This window comes from Ammodytes marinus, assembly GCF_949987685.1.
Source record: "Ammodytes marinus genome assembly, chromosome: 8".
Taxonomy (NCBI): domain Eukaryota; kingdom Metazoa; phylum Chordata; class Actinopteri; order Uranoscopiformes; family Ammodytidae; genus Ammodytes; species Ammodytes marinus.
This window is the reverse complement of record NC_137212.1, coordinates 12,337,463-12,352,208: the sequence shown is the minus strand read 5'-3', so window position 1 is coordinate 12,352,208 and position 14,746 is coordinate 12,337,463. Positions and strand designations below refer to the sequence as shown.

Below are 14,746 nucleotides of genomic sequence, written 5' to 3'. Positions count from 1 at the left end.
GAAGCTGAGTGAAACGCAAAGTAATGTACACAGCCATTTCATTATAGCAGATAGGGGAGAACGGGGTAATTTGTCACATGGGTTGGATGTCACATTCGTTATATCTCGCCACCAGAGCGCGCTAGCTCTGAAATGTTGATATAAAAAAGGTCCAGAATTGGGATCAGAGGTCACATACATAGACTTCCTTGGAGTTAGACTGCTGCATTTCAGGTGAGAGGATGTTTTGTGTTTTTCATGTCAAATTCAAAATATTTTGCTTCTCAGTATTTTTCTTCTAGGCTTTTACACAATGGGTTTATAACAAAACACTTGTTACCCTCAGAAAGTGTGAAGGGTAAACTATAGTTTAGATTGTGGTTAGCAAGCTAATTAGTTGTCAGATGGTTGTTGGCCTTGATGCTAGCAAGAAATTCAAGTTGGGGTTGGTCGTCAAATTTTTTGGGGGGTTGGTTGTCACATGTTATCTCAAGGCTGCAGCCAGAAAAGGAACTCAATAACGAAAGAAATTGTCAAGCTGTATCCTCACTGACACCCCAGAGAAGGAAAGAATAGAGCAGGAAAAGGCAGCTAGCAAGCAAAAGAAAAAAGGGCAACAAAATCAAAACAACCCAGTGCATCCCAAACTAGACCAGCTGCCAAGGCTACAGTAAGTTATGTAGGCCTATTTGTCAACTTGACAATGCAATTAAACATTCAAATTTGGTTCTGCCTCCTTGCCTTCTTTTTAAGATTTTTCCCATTAAGATAACATTGTGACAAACAACACCATAGTGTGTGACAACCGACCCCTTGATGGGGTTGGTTGTCACAATGTGTCAGAGTGTCTTTGATGGTAAATTACTTCTTCATTACAATAAGTTGGAAAAAAAGAGAGACACACATTTCTAGCCAACACCTTATGCTTCAATTTAATGTAGGAATGGCTATTGACAGATGTTTTGGTGATGAGCAATTCTCACTAGAGTAAAAAGTGTGCCTACTTACCCCGTTCTCCCCTATTAAAGGTGCTACGAGGAACTGTTTAATATTTCTGAAACAGTCCAATTTTTACTCTGATGATCATAAACGACATGTAACAGCAAACGAGACCATCAGTGCAAAGAATGATATTTTGATATAGTTTTTCTTTATGCCTTTGTCATGGGTACGCTCACCCAGGAACAACAGCTGGGGTAGTAAACACTACCACTTTAGTCCAAAGGGGGTGCAAGAATTAACAAAAACTGAAAGTTCCTCTGAGCACCTTAAAGAAAAGTTTACAAATTTAAAGAAAATAAATAAATACTGACACTGAGCCTACACAGGAATAGTCACAAGTAGCAGAACAACAAGAAAACAAAGATTTAGGTAGGCTAGAGAAAATTAATGTATTCATGAAACAAGCGTCCCTTTAATCTCGTATGGCAAAATCAAAACAGTTTTGTCTGACCTGAACTGTCTGAGTGTACTTTCTCACAAGCATTCAACAGCACTGAAATCCAGCGGGACCGTTGGCACTTCTGAAAGTAACCATACACATTAGATAATCTCTTCTATATACATGCCAAATAATTTTTTTTCTTTTTCAAAATTAAATACATTGGTGAGAAAAATAAGAAAGGAATATCCCAATGGTCATAAGTGTCCTCATTTAAGTGCAAAACATCTCTTGCCACACTTATTCAATAACTTAGGAATGGCCTTGTTTACTTTGAATAAGATCAACTGTTTTAATCACATAATTTATTGACAATGACAGTTACATTGCAGTACTCCATAAAGCCATAGTTTACAAATCTTCTTATTATATGGATCTCCCTGGACTATGTAACGTTGAGTTGAGGAAATGAGGGACTAATGTTCTCCCTTTCCTCTAGAATCCCCTGATTGAGGCACATCCCGTCTCAATGGAGCTGCTCGGTATGGGGCAGTGTAGCTCGAACTCCCTGCGGTGGATGTATGTAACTGAATGAATGTGTACATGTCGAGAAAATCCTTTCCAGCGAGGAGGGGAAAGAAGTGTTGCAGACTTAGAGGAAAGCCATTGAATGAGGCTTAGTGTGGTGTCTCTGGTGTGGTGGACCCTGGACAGAGCTGCCTGCCAGGGACCGAACAGCAGTCAGAGCTCAGGGAGGATGACAGGAAGTGGACACGACAGGCCAAGTCGTCCAGGAAATCCTTTTGCAGCTTTGTTATTGCTTGAGAAAGCACAATGGGCAGCGACTGCACGCTGAGAAGGATGGAGTCCAGTTTCTCTTCCAGGGCTACAATCCTCCTGTCCAGCTCCACGCTTCGGTGCTGCAGCTCCGACACCAGATCATACATCATGTTCTGAGTCTGGAAAGCAACAGCTCACACGTCTGACTATGACCGACAACAGCAAATTTAAAAAGGGCAACACGTAAAACCCATTTCAATGGACGTTGTCTATATTATTGTGCATTTGCAGTAGAAAAGCTGTGGAATCTCAGTGAGTCCATTCCATATAAATGAAGTGTAAGGACCACAGTGTTTTCATATGAACTCCAAAACGGATTGTTTGCTGGTGATGTTTCTATAAACTGATTAATAATTATAGGTAGGGATGGGGCCAATCCGATCCCATCCAAATGAAGTTACAATATGTATTTTTGATCACCATTTTTTGACTCAAGTAGGGATTTGAAAGTTTTCCTTTAATAGCTTTTATTATTTCATGTAAAAGTTACTGCTTATACAAACCTTGGCAAGGTCAGCAAGTGTATTGGCCTGGTCCATCAGTTTCCTTTGCTCCATTTTGACTGATCGCAGTCTAAAATTGAAAACCAGAACCAAAAGTCACAGTACAGCTTGTCTTGATAACAGTTAAAGTCATAACCTACATACACCAATGCAGTGGCGTGCACAGACATTTTGGGGGGCAGGTGCTCATTGCAAAAAAGGGCACAATATATTCTATCTATGAATGACCAAATCATTTTAAGGGTACTTGTACAAAATCCCCCCCTGGCCTAATGACTTTTAATACCCGGCCACACATAGAGTGTTTCTCAAAGGAATTTGGGAGACTGTGTTTGGGACCCTGGACCTTCTAGGGGGGTCCAGGGGAATGCTCCCCCGGAAGAAAAATTTGAACCTTTTAAAGTAAAATTCATCAATCAGGTGCACTTTGAGAAGAAAGCTAAGGCTAAATCACCTGTGTCAATGTGGGCTATTTAGTACTATTTTCTGGAATAATTTGGAGACACAGAATTACCAAAAAGCAGAAAGAAAAAATGTACGTTTGAAAAAAAAAACAGTCAGTTTCGGATTTTATTATTATTCCGAATTCTCTCTTTGAAGTCTTCGTTAGGCCCCTGATCTCTGTACTAATAATATCCTATTAAGGTAAATACAAGATTACTGCAAGTCTCGTAACATAGAAATAACTTATGGTCTTGACTCTGACCCTTCATCTTCATCTTCCTCCTTGCTACTAGTGGATGCTTTCATCCAGGAGAGCAGAGAGCTTGGTTACATTACAACCAGGCACAAGGCTACATTGGGAATTGCCTGTTTGTCATTTAGCAAATAAATTACTGCATGTGTTAATTATATAGCCTAAAGTTAACCTAAACAACACTAAATATTCAGCATACTGATAGATTCACATGCTGTACCAATGACAAACTCCGCCGACATTAGTTGTGTTCATCACGTCATATCTAGGCCTATTTTTTTTTTTGGGCTAGCTTGTTAAGCAGGACAGTCGGCTAATTTATGCTCAGCTGTGTGGCGCTGCATGATAGAGGCTACTTTGAAACAGAGACAAATAAATGCAAGTTATAGCTTGGCAACTGAGGCTTAGGGGGCAAACAATACACTCTTGACTGTTACCTCGCTGATGGGGCAGGGCAGGCTGGGGAGTAGGTGTGTGTGTGCAGCAGCTGTGAACTGCTGCGGCAACGCGCCTCCGTTTGTGTCCGCTCTGCGCGTTCACGTTGACAAAGGAAGTGTGTGCGGAGGAGGAGGAGGAGGGGGGGCATATTTATTGGGGCATTATTGTCAAACGTTTTTAATCGTTGAGCATGTATAGATGTCGGCATGGGCCACATACACTGTAAAAAAAAATTCAGATTTTTTTTAAATTTTTTTTCAAAAGGGCACTTGATTGGGCCAGGGGAAAAGGGCAGGTGCTTCAGCACCACTTCAGGTCTACCTGTGCACGCCACTGCACCAATGTATCAACATGTTAATGGCTTTTCTGCTTGAGTTAACTCTGCATTCATATGCTCATGGCATAGTTGTACCTACTCATGAATGGCTACCAGGAATTTACGCTGATGGTGGCGTACTCTGGCATGGTCGACCTTCTTGACCAGCTTGGTGTTTTTGTAGATGAGCCACGTCTCCCTCAACACGTTGGCTGCTGTGTTTTTGACCTGTGGACGACATAATACCATGCCGATGAAACAGCAGAATAGAAATGTAATGAATTGTTTCCAATGGCATGGCATCATTTTGTTGACTGTTGTTTACATTCCTCTGTAGGGTCTTCTTGAGGCATACATCAGGCAGAGCATAAACTGACACAATGTGGTCAAAAAAGCCAATTCTATTTTAAAAATACCTTTTTATAGAGCTGTGTATCCATCATAAAGTTATGGACGTGTTTCTCCGCTCTGGTGAGTTCTGACTTCCTTGCAACAACGGCTACCACTAAGGCTGTGCAGCCCGCTCCCTGAGGAGGAGAGCAGTGGTGAGAAGTGACACTATGGCATACTGTTGAAAGAACATTCATATTGTCCATATATCCACCAATTTTAGAGTAGGTTTTACCATTATAAGAAAAGTAAAATTGTATAGCAGCAGACAGCAGAAATGAATGAAACTGTGCTGTACTTAAAGGCCTACTTCACCGGTTTGAATATGAAGGTGTATTGAATTCTGAGATCCTATGTAGTATAAATGTGCGAAAAAAATTGAAATCGGTTCATCCTAGCCTGAGAAAAGGCAGAAAGAGTGTTTTTTTAACCCTATATTTCTCTTTCTCGTGACATCACAGAAAGAGAAATATAGGGTTAAAAAAAAAACTTACTTTGTAAATATTACTGTGATGTCTTTTACTGTGACATCACAGTAATATTTAACATTAATATATAACTGTAACTACAAAAATCATGTATAATAGAGATGTATTACATTTTGCAAAAAAATATTAAAGGGGGTATGCTGAGTTTTGGATTGCCCTGTAATACATGTCTGATGTACTAATTCTGTACCAATCTCACCATGATTCCTGTCAGCAGGCAAACCCCCTTCCCACAGTAGGTGTGAGGCACCATGTCACCGTAGCCGATGGACAGGAAGGTGATGGAGATCAGCCACATTGCTCCAAGGAAGGTACTGGTCACTTCCTGTGCATCGTGATACCTGCGGTGATATGACAGCTGAGAAACGCTTTGTCTTTTTCTCAGTAAATTAATGATTTAGGGTTCTCAAAATGTTTTCCACCATTTAAAAGGTGTAGTCAGCAAATCTGGAGAATGCTTGTTTTCATAAATCTATTTTTGTCGAAATCAGTGAATATCGGTGAGGAGATAATACCCTGAGTTTGAGAAAAAAGGGATTTTAACAACAAACATTTTCCAGAATTGCTGTCTCCTCTTTTAAATGAGTTGACAAATGCACATCGCCATCACATTGAAGCAATGACACTGGTTACTGAAGGTACAGTTAGAAGTTCTAAGACGATAGGCCTATTACCTCTCGCATACGCGCACCGTCCACGCAGCGATGATCCAACAGGTCACGCTGAAGACCAGCAGGACTGTGCCAGGGCAGATGGTCATCAGGGTCTTCATGACAAAGCGAGTGTCAAAGCTGATCTTGTTGAGCGCCCCGATGCTGCGGGAGGAAGCGTCTGTGAACAGCTTGCTGTGGAGCAGCATGACCCGGCCAATCAGGTAGAGGCGCAGGAACATGGGCACAGAGAGGAAGATGTCAACGTCAGCGTCCACTACCGACGGTGTGTAGCTGAAGGCCAGTCGGGCAGTCCAGGTGAACAAGTACTGGCCCGGGATGGGATGGATGGCGCAGACAATGAGCTCGAACGTGACCAAGAGTATCCGTTCGAAGGTCATCGCTATCCTCCAATCGTCTACTCCGTTGTCCACCATGAACAGCTGTAGAGAGATGAGAGGTGAACATGTCAGGGAGAGCAAAAGAACGAAGGACAAATATTGACAATACATTTATTTGAGTTGGCTGTAGATTTAGATTATAATGGTTTAATGTGCAATTGATGGTCTTTTTTTTAACTACACATAGCCGTGAAGTGACTAGTTTAGAGTTGTTTGCAATTTGTAATGTATTGGTTAATTTAAAAAATATTTTTGGCTCGTTTGTGTTTCCTCCTTCAGAGCCAATATAACCCACTGGACTGTGAAACATGATTATGTAAAAAACTGTGTTCTGGTGACTTGTGTGCCCCGGGATGTACCATGATTGACTCTGCCAGACTTACCAGTCGCAGTATTAGGAATACCCCTCACATTAGGGTCTCCTGGATGACAATACGGTTTACCATGGGAACCAAGGACCTAGGTATGCATGGAGCTATCTTAATTCATTCACATACCTGGATTTCCCTCGCATGGTACATCACAATGAGTCCCAGAAGAATAGCAGTTGAGAGGCTGATCAGAGATTTCATCACATATGAATATATGGCTTCCTATAAATAATGGAGACAAAAACATGAACATGGTGAGTGCAGCTCATTTTGAAGATACAGTACACTGAATGATCAAAATCAATGAAAAATATGCTGTGTCGTTTGCAGAAAGTTGTTGGCTAGTCTCTTTAGATGTGGGCCATAAAAGTTGCTAAGGTTTCTAGTGACACAGTTGCTGTCATTTATTAAAGGTGGAGTTAGTGACACCGGAGAGTGCTTGTTGTCAAAATCTATTTTTGTCAAAATCAGTCATTATCTCCTCATGATCCACAACACGTCTGTAATGTGTGCATGCTGAAAAATAAATCTGGTGTTAATACACAGCCTAGGGTCTGTAAACGTGTTTGTAAACAAAGACTATGTAAACAATAGGCACCCACCGTAATTAGCAACATGGACGTTTACAGAGCGTAGGCTGTGTGTTAACACCAGATTTATTTTCCAGTGTGACACACAGTAGCAGTTTATGAGGAGATATTAATTGGGTTTAACAGAAAGTGATGAAAAGAAGATTTCTCCAGAATCACTTACTCCATCTTTAATGGAGTAAGTGGGGCCAAGGGGGGCCCATTGGGTCACATTGATAAAAACCTTTGATCATTGTATGTACAACGGATCAAAATGCTCCGTTATACTTATTTAAGAACGTAAGTCCAAAGAGGACCACAGTACCTTGCTGTAAAATCCCCTCGACAGCTCAGTCTCGATCACCATGACGAGAATGCCAAACATCCCACAGACCAACGCGTAGTCGCTCAACTGTTTGCGCTTTCCATAGAGAGCTTTTCTCTGGCCTAGCCGGTAGCTAATGTCCTTGGTCTTCTTCTGCGGTACAGTACCATCCTCCCTGGTCAGGTTCTCACTGTTTGTCTTGCTGGAGTCTTCTCTGATGACTTTGGAGAAGGCATCCTCCAGGATAGCACTGTGATGAAGAGGCTGCTGTCCTGAGTGGAGATCTGAAAAGCTAGATCTTAAAGTGCCATTGCTGCTCAGCAGGTACACTGCATCACCGTTGAGTATGCCACTGGTTTCCAATGTGTCACAAGGTGAAGGAGTGTGTTTAGGGAGCGAGAGTTTTGATCCACTGAGGTGCTGAGAGTTTGTCTGCAAAGGAAAGAGATACAGGCACAGGGCATGTTTTTTTTCTCTTTTAGATTAGTCTTTGGCATTTTCAATGCTTTTATCGATAGTGCAGACAGAGATGGAGATGAAGAGATGGGGCAGAGAGGGGAATGACATGCAGAAAACGAGCACGGGCCGGATTCGAACCCAGGTCTGCTGCGAAAGGGGCAATAACCACCCCACCACAAGCGCCCCATAGCAAAGGGCATGTTTAAAGGAGAAGTAAGTGATATGGTCCTTTTAGCTAACTTCCTGTCAGTGACTGCAGTTAGCAGTCTCCTCCCTCGTCCCTACGTGACTACCACATTAACACACAACCGTCTTCATCAGAAAGTGCCGCGATGGAGAGCAGCGAGTCATCGTTCACGGCAGGGCCGCCGCTCCCTATACGCAGAGTACGCAGACTGCGTAGGGCACCAAGTTCCTGGGGGGGGCACCCCAAAAAAAAAAAATTATATATTTATTTATTTATTTATTTTTTTTAATTAAAAAGGAAAAAGAGATGGTCCGGGGGCCCCCCAAAATAGTTTTTTTTTTTTTAAAGTTCATGATAATCATTACATTACAAAAAATATATAAATTAGTTATGAACAGGCCCATCGTTGTTTTTTCTTAATTGTGTAACCTATCCAGGGGTGGATTACTGCACAGGCACACCGGGCACAGGCCCAGGGGCCCAAGGGCTCAGGGGGGCCCTCAGCCAGAGATACTGATAGTAACTTTTCATGTTGCATAGTCAAAGAGCTCAGTCACTGATGTCAATAACAGGGTCCAAAAAGGAATAGCCTAAATATAAATACTCATTAAAATGTAACAAGATAGAAATCATCATGGGCCCCTCAACTAGTAGGGGAGAAATACAAAAGCAAGTTAAAAACAACAGCATTAGTAGCTCTGTCTAAGGGGGTTGAAGGCCCCCTCACACATACACAAATAAACTTTATATGTGTGAATTCTAAATTGTTCATATCCACCCTTTATCTGTTGAAATGGGCCCCTCCATCATAGAACATGGGTCTGCAGACCAATCTACTGTTTTTACAGTTGCAGAGTAAAGAGTGCTACCTGTTTAAGAAAAATCTGAAAAATAATGTTCCTTCTGCATCTCAGGATTTGATATCTCTCTAGTCTCTAAAATTTCCTCACAAAGTGCACCAGATTGATGCATTTTACTTTAAAAAGGTAAAAAAAAATCCACCCACCCCCCAACAAGGTACAGGGTCCCTCCAACAATACCCCAAAATCCTGTGGGAAACACTGACTTCCTTAATATGTTTTTGCCATTAATTGTATGTATCCGTGTAGAAAATTCAGTGTACCTGTTCCTTTGCAAAGGCAGTTTTTCCACAAGTTAAGCTGTTCTTTCTGTTAGTAAATGCTGGCAAATGTGCCAAAAAGCAGTCGCAGAGATCTTGCAAGGGCAAAAAAATTTCGCTCGCGAGCTTCTGGGTGTTTTTTTTTGGGGGGGGGGGGGGGCATCACTGACAATTTCTGCTTAGGGCACCCAAAAGCGTAGCAGCAGCCCTGGTTCACGGGCACAGAGACCAGCCTCTTTATAGCACTCTGTCTCCTGATTGGATAAAAATTAGCGGGATATACTCAAACTTTTATCTGGCAATAACTGCAAAGCTAAATGACTGGGATACCCGTAGTATGAACTGTGCCTACTGTTTAAGTAATTGCTGTATAAATATAGAGAGATTTGATACTTACAGTCATATGAAAAAGTTTGGGAACCCCTCTCAGCCGGCATTATAATTGATTCTGCTTTTACACAAAAAAGATAAAAGTGGTATGTCTTTAATTTACCAGGAACAGCTAAGTACTGGGATGTTTTCCAAACAAAGATTTTTTGAAAAGCAGTATTTAGTTTTATGAAAATAAATAAAATGTGAAAAACTGGCTGTGCAAAAATATGGGAACCCTTGTGGTCTTGCTGATTTTAATGCATGTAACAGCATGTAAAACTGAGGACTTTAAACACAAAATTGGTTGGATTATGTTGTTAAGCCTTGAACCTCATATAAAGGTCTGTTTAATCATGATAAAAGGTATTTTAGGTGCCTAAATGCAAGTTACACTTCTCTTTGACTCTCTGCAGAAGTGAGACAGAATGCGATCATCAAAACAGCTCCCAAAAGATCTTAAAAACAAAGATTATTCATTGTCATGGTTTAGGGGAAGGCTACAAGAAGCTTTCCCAAAGGTTTCAATTGTCAATTTCTACTGTAAGGAACGTTGTCAGGGAATGGAAGGACACAGGCACAGTTGCAGTTAAACCCAGGTCTAGCAGACCAAGAAAAGTACAAGAGCGGCATATGCGGCGGATTGTGAGAATGGTTGCACACAACCCAAAGATCACCTCCAAAGACCTGCAAGAACATCTGGCTGCAGATTGTGTATCTGTACATGGTTCTACAATTCAGTGCAATTTGCACCAAAACATCTGTATGGCCGGGTGATGAGAAGGAAGCCCTTTCTGCGCCCACGCCACAGATACAGTTGCATGGAGTATGCAAAAGCTCATTTAGACAAGCCAGCTTCATATTGGAAGAAAATGCTTTGGACTGATGAGACAAAAATTAAGTTATTTGGTCTTTATAAAAAGCAGATGTTTTGGTGCAAATTGCGCTGAATTGTTGAACGATGTACAGATACACAATCTGCAGCCAGATGTTCTTGCAGGTCTTTGGAGGTGATCTGTGGGTTGTGTGCAACCATTCTCACAATCCTCCACCTATGCCGCTCCTGTTTTTTTCTTGGTTTGCCATGCCTGGGTTTAACTGCCACTATGCCTGTGTCCTTCCATTTCCTGACAACGTTCCCTACAGTCGAAATTGACAATTGAAACCTTTGGGAAAGCTTCTTGTAGCCTTCCCCTAAACCATGACAATGAACAATCTTTGTTTTTCAGATCTTTTGGGAGCTGTTTTGATGATCCCATTCTGTCTCACTTCAGCAGAGAGTCAAAGAGAAGTGCAACTTGCATTTAGGCACCTAAAATACCTTTTCTCATGATTAAACAGACATTTCTATGAGGTTCAAGGCTTAACAACATAATCCAACCAACTTTGTGTTTAAAGTCATCAGTTGTACATGCTGTTACAGGCATTAAAATCAACAAAACCACAAGGGTTCCTATATTTTTGCACAGCCAGTTTTTCACATTTTATTTTATTTCATACAACCAAATACTGCTTTTCAAAAAATATTTGTTTGGAAAACATCCCAGTACTTAGCTGTTCCTAGTAAATTAAAGACATACCACTTTTATATTTTTTTTGTGAAAGCAGAGTCAATTATAATGCCGGCTGAGAGGGGTTCCCAAACTTTTTCATATGACTGTATATTAACAAAAAAATATCACTTCTCCTTTAACCCTCTGAGGTCCGGGGCTATTTTGGCCTTACATCCTAACTAAACTACATTAAGAAATGTTTATCATACCAATGTTTGCTATCCTTTTGTTCAGCACACCCTCACCTATATGACCTGATAGTTATTTTTTTTTCCTTTTGACCAACTAAATGATCATTTTGGACACAGAACTACACGATAAACGTAAAAACGTTAAATATATTATTTTTACTATGGGTAACACAAACATTCATAACAAATTCAAACAAAGGTCACAAACATTTTCAGCTTCAACATTGTAACTTGGCTTTCTACTAGAAACTGTTTTGATGAACCTCCTCTTTTGAACCTCTGTCAGACACGCTCCGTATTAGAGCCTGCCCCACCTTCAGACACTCTATAGACCGGGGACCCATTTATTGTTGAAAAACCATGAAAAGGTACATTTAGCATAGGTGACCTTATTCAGTAACAGTATGCTGTGAGAAAGAAGATGAGCAAACATAAATAAATACACTTAAGCTTTACAATCAGAACTAGCTGGAACTTAAGTTTGCACCTGACACCAGGTCAGGAAGCTGCAGCATTGAAATAAAATGCACGTACCTGACCTTGTCGCTGTCTAGCTCTCTCCTCCACTAAATCCTGGTTTTCAAGAGAACTGTACTGGCTGGTGGAGAAGGACTGGACACTTTTGTTACTGCATGGAGTAGAGGACCTCTTCAGCCTTGGAGTGCTGGCTAAAGGGTCGTAAGGGAGATGACGGCACTTGAGGACGATTGAGGGGGTAGAGCATCGGGAGTCCTGCTTTTGACGTTGCTGAACTAACAGCGGCTCTTTACCAAAAAGTTCTCTCCAGTTGAAGTCTGCGGTGACGACAGGCTGAGGATGTTGGAGAAGCTTCTGACTTGTCTCAGCAGGCTCGATGGAGTTCAGGGGGATATTGAATACATTTTGACAAGTTGCTTGGGTGCTGTCCTCAAGTTTTAAATTATTGCAAAGCTGTTGCTGCAATAGCTCCTTTTGACCCTTTTGGTCACTGCACTGGAGCATGAAGTTATCCAGTGGATGGTTTGTTGCAGGTTGCAAAAGATCCCTTCGGAAGACTTGCTGCGGTAAAATCTGGCAAGTGGCCGAAGCTTGGGGGCTTTGAGAGAAAGGCAGGGTGTGCGGTGAAGATAAAAGGCTTTTCTTGTTTGAAACCCTGGAAAGGCAGTCTTGGGCCGTGCCTTGTTTTGATTGCAGATGAAAACTAGAAGCCTGCGATTGTTGGTGTGCATCAGTACAGGAACAACCACATCTGTCATTGTGGTTTGGATGTCCCACACTGGTCCCGGCTCTCTCGGCTGGGCATGAGTCATCTCCTATGCCTCTGACCTGGCCACAAAAGAGCAGCCAGTCCTGATCAGTCAGTTGCGATAAGGTCAGATTTGGGGTTTTCAGTGGCGACAACTGGGCTGAAACTCTTGGCAGACTGATTCCATTAGACCTTTGGTGGGGTGAAGATGAAACACGGCACTGACCCGTCTCCTGTGCGGAGGACGGTGCTTCCACTGAGCATTGATCGCGTAGTCCCTCTGGAGTTTTAGTGGCAGGTGATGGGCCTCCTGAGGTACAATGCTGGTGGTCCTCGTCACGGAAGACTTCCCCCGTCGAGTCAAGGCGTCGCGTTGCATTGGTGGGTTTAACCAGAATCAACCTCATGGCATCACTTCAGAGCTGAATTGAGATCACACACACAAATCATTTTTCACATGTAACCAGAAAGAAAGGGGAAAATGTGAAAGAGCAGGAGGACAGGCAACAAAATGTGCAGCATGACGCAGTTTGTAGATGTGCACACACAGTATCCAATCAATAGGCCTACTGCATTATAGGTAATTAGTATTAGTAACAAAGCCTGGGCTGCACAGGGATCCCGAAATGACAAGCAGAAAAGAATCATGTAAAAGAGCTAACAGATTTTCTTAACTCTGAAGTAATTTGAAACTTAGAAAAGTGTGGTCTTCACAGGCAGCGTAAGAAAGTAGGCATACATACTAATGTTATTTTGCTTTAGAAATATAGAGAATTATAATATTTGGCATTTTTTGGTCTGAATTTTTTCTAGTTAGATCAAAAGTCACTCTCCCTACAGCTTACATGTGGATTATTTATTCAAAGGCATAATCATGATTTAGAAAAGCAACAGTTTGCTTAATCTCACATTGTGTGTTCAACTGGTTTTGAATGTGAAGCATTCTGTCAAAAGCAGATGTGACCCCCCTCTGATGTTAGGTCTACTGCTAATGGAAATTTGAACAGTTCAGATAATTCTACCGATCAGTTTCACAATGTATCATTTTGGACTCCTGGACTTCAGCCAGAAAAAAAGGCAAATTGTCATTCTACAAATAAAAAAAGCAGGCTAAAAGCATCTACGCATGTCTACATGCTGAGTAAATATGAATACTCAAAGATAACAGCATTACAACATGATTAGTTAATCATGTTAAAGTGCTTTACAAACTTAGGTTCCAAACTTATGTTCCATTTTCCATTGATGCAAATTTGATAAGAGCTCAAACATAATTATGCCAAAATGGTGTTTGTCTTAATCTGGATTTTAACCCTCAAACTGCAATTCAGCATTTGATCATTTTCTCAATAAATAAAAAATAATAAATGAACAATTCCCCAAAACTACTGGGGATCCTTACCTTTTCCTTCCATGTGTAAGTTGTTTCCAAACTTGAAAAAGATAGCTACCTAAATGAAATGTTCCCGGTTTGCAGAACCAAAGTGTTAAGAAGAAGAGGAGCAGCCCGAGTGGTTGTTGGACAGCGGCTTTCCTCCTCCCAGTAAGAACACTTGATAAAGGAGCTTTGGAGACGCTTTCCTTTGAAAGTAATGATTAGAATTCAACACAAAGAAAGAAAAGGGCAGCAGCAGCTGGCCTGGTAAAGGGTTGCCATGTAAATAGACAGGGAGTGGGAGGGACAGCAACAGGTTAGGATGCAGAAAAACAAAAACCTGTAACATCAGACCAGAGTGTTGAGATAGAACATCACACACAAGCTCAAAGAAATCCCTCTGAATTGGGAGTGGACTGAATGGTTGCTGAGGGGAAAGAAAAGAAACTGGTCGCTATAAATGCAAAAAGATCAAATAAAAGGACAGTTGAACTTGCCATTGAAGCTCTTAGGTTCAAAGGCCTTCTAACTGTCTCTTATCTCCTCCGCTTCAAGAGCCCGGCTGGACAAAGGTGGCCATTTTTAAATGTGCGTATGAATGAATCAAGCTGGTGAGTGTTAAGCCTCCTCAGATCCTAGAATAGATGACTTCACATATGTTACTATGTGGCCAATTTTATGAAAATTCTATGGAAACAAACAAAACAAAAAAACTAACAGAGATAAATATCTCCTCATTTGGTAAAAATCTAGATTCAGTCTACAGGAGTGGTTGCCTTTTTACAACAGGTAGAAAGAAAAAAAGCATTATATATGAAACTCTAAAACGTTTAGAAGATATTGTTTTCTTTTATAAAAATAAATAAAATACAAGTTAAATGTAACATGTAAATGGCTTCACTTGCTCTGCATACTGTAT

At 41.2% G+C, this 14,746-nt stretch overlaps 1 protein-coding gene across 1 annotated transcript; it reads right to left on the bottom strand.

Annotated features, from left to right (window-relative positions):
- Nucleotides 1-896: 896 nt before the first annotated feature.
- kcnn1b (potassium intermediate/small conductance calcium-activated channel, subfamily N, member 1b) lies at nt 897-12,859 on the bottom strand (the record flags this gene model as incomplete). The annotated part of the gene is made up of 9 exons (XM_080032409.1): nt 897-2,319; nt 2,704-2,773; nt 4,255-4,382; nt 4,571-4,681; nt 5,232-5,373; nt 5,707-6,125; nt 6,581-6,676; nt 7,349-7,780; nt 11,762-12,859. The coding sequence occupies 9 exons, from the start codon at nt 12,857-12,859 to the stop codon at nt 2,038-2,040; spliced, it is 2,778 nt and encodes a 925-aa protein (XP_079888535.1). The 3' UTR covers nt 897-2,037.
- Between the last annotated feature and the right edge of the window lie 1,887 nt (nt 12,860-14,746).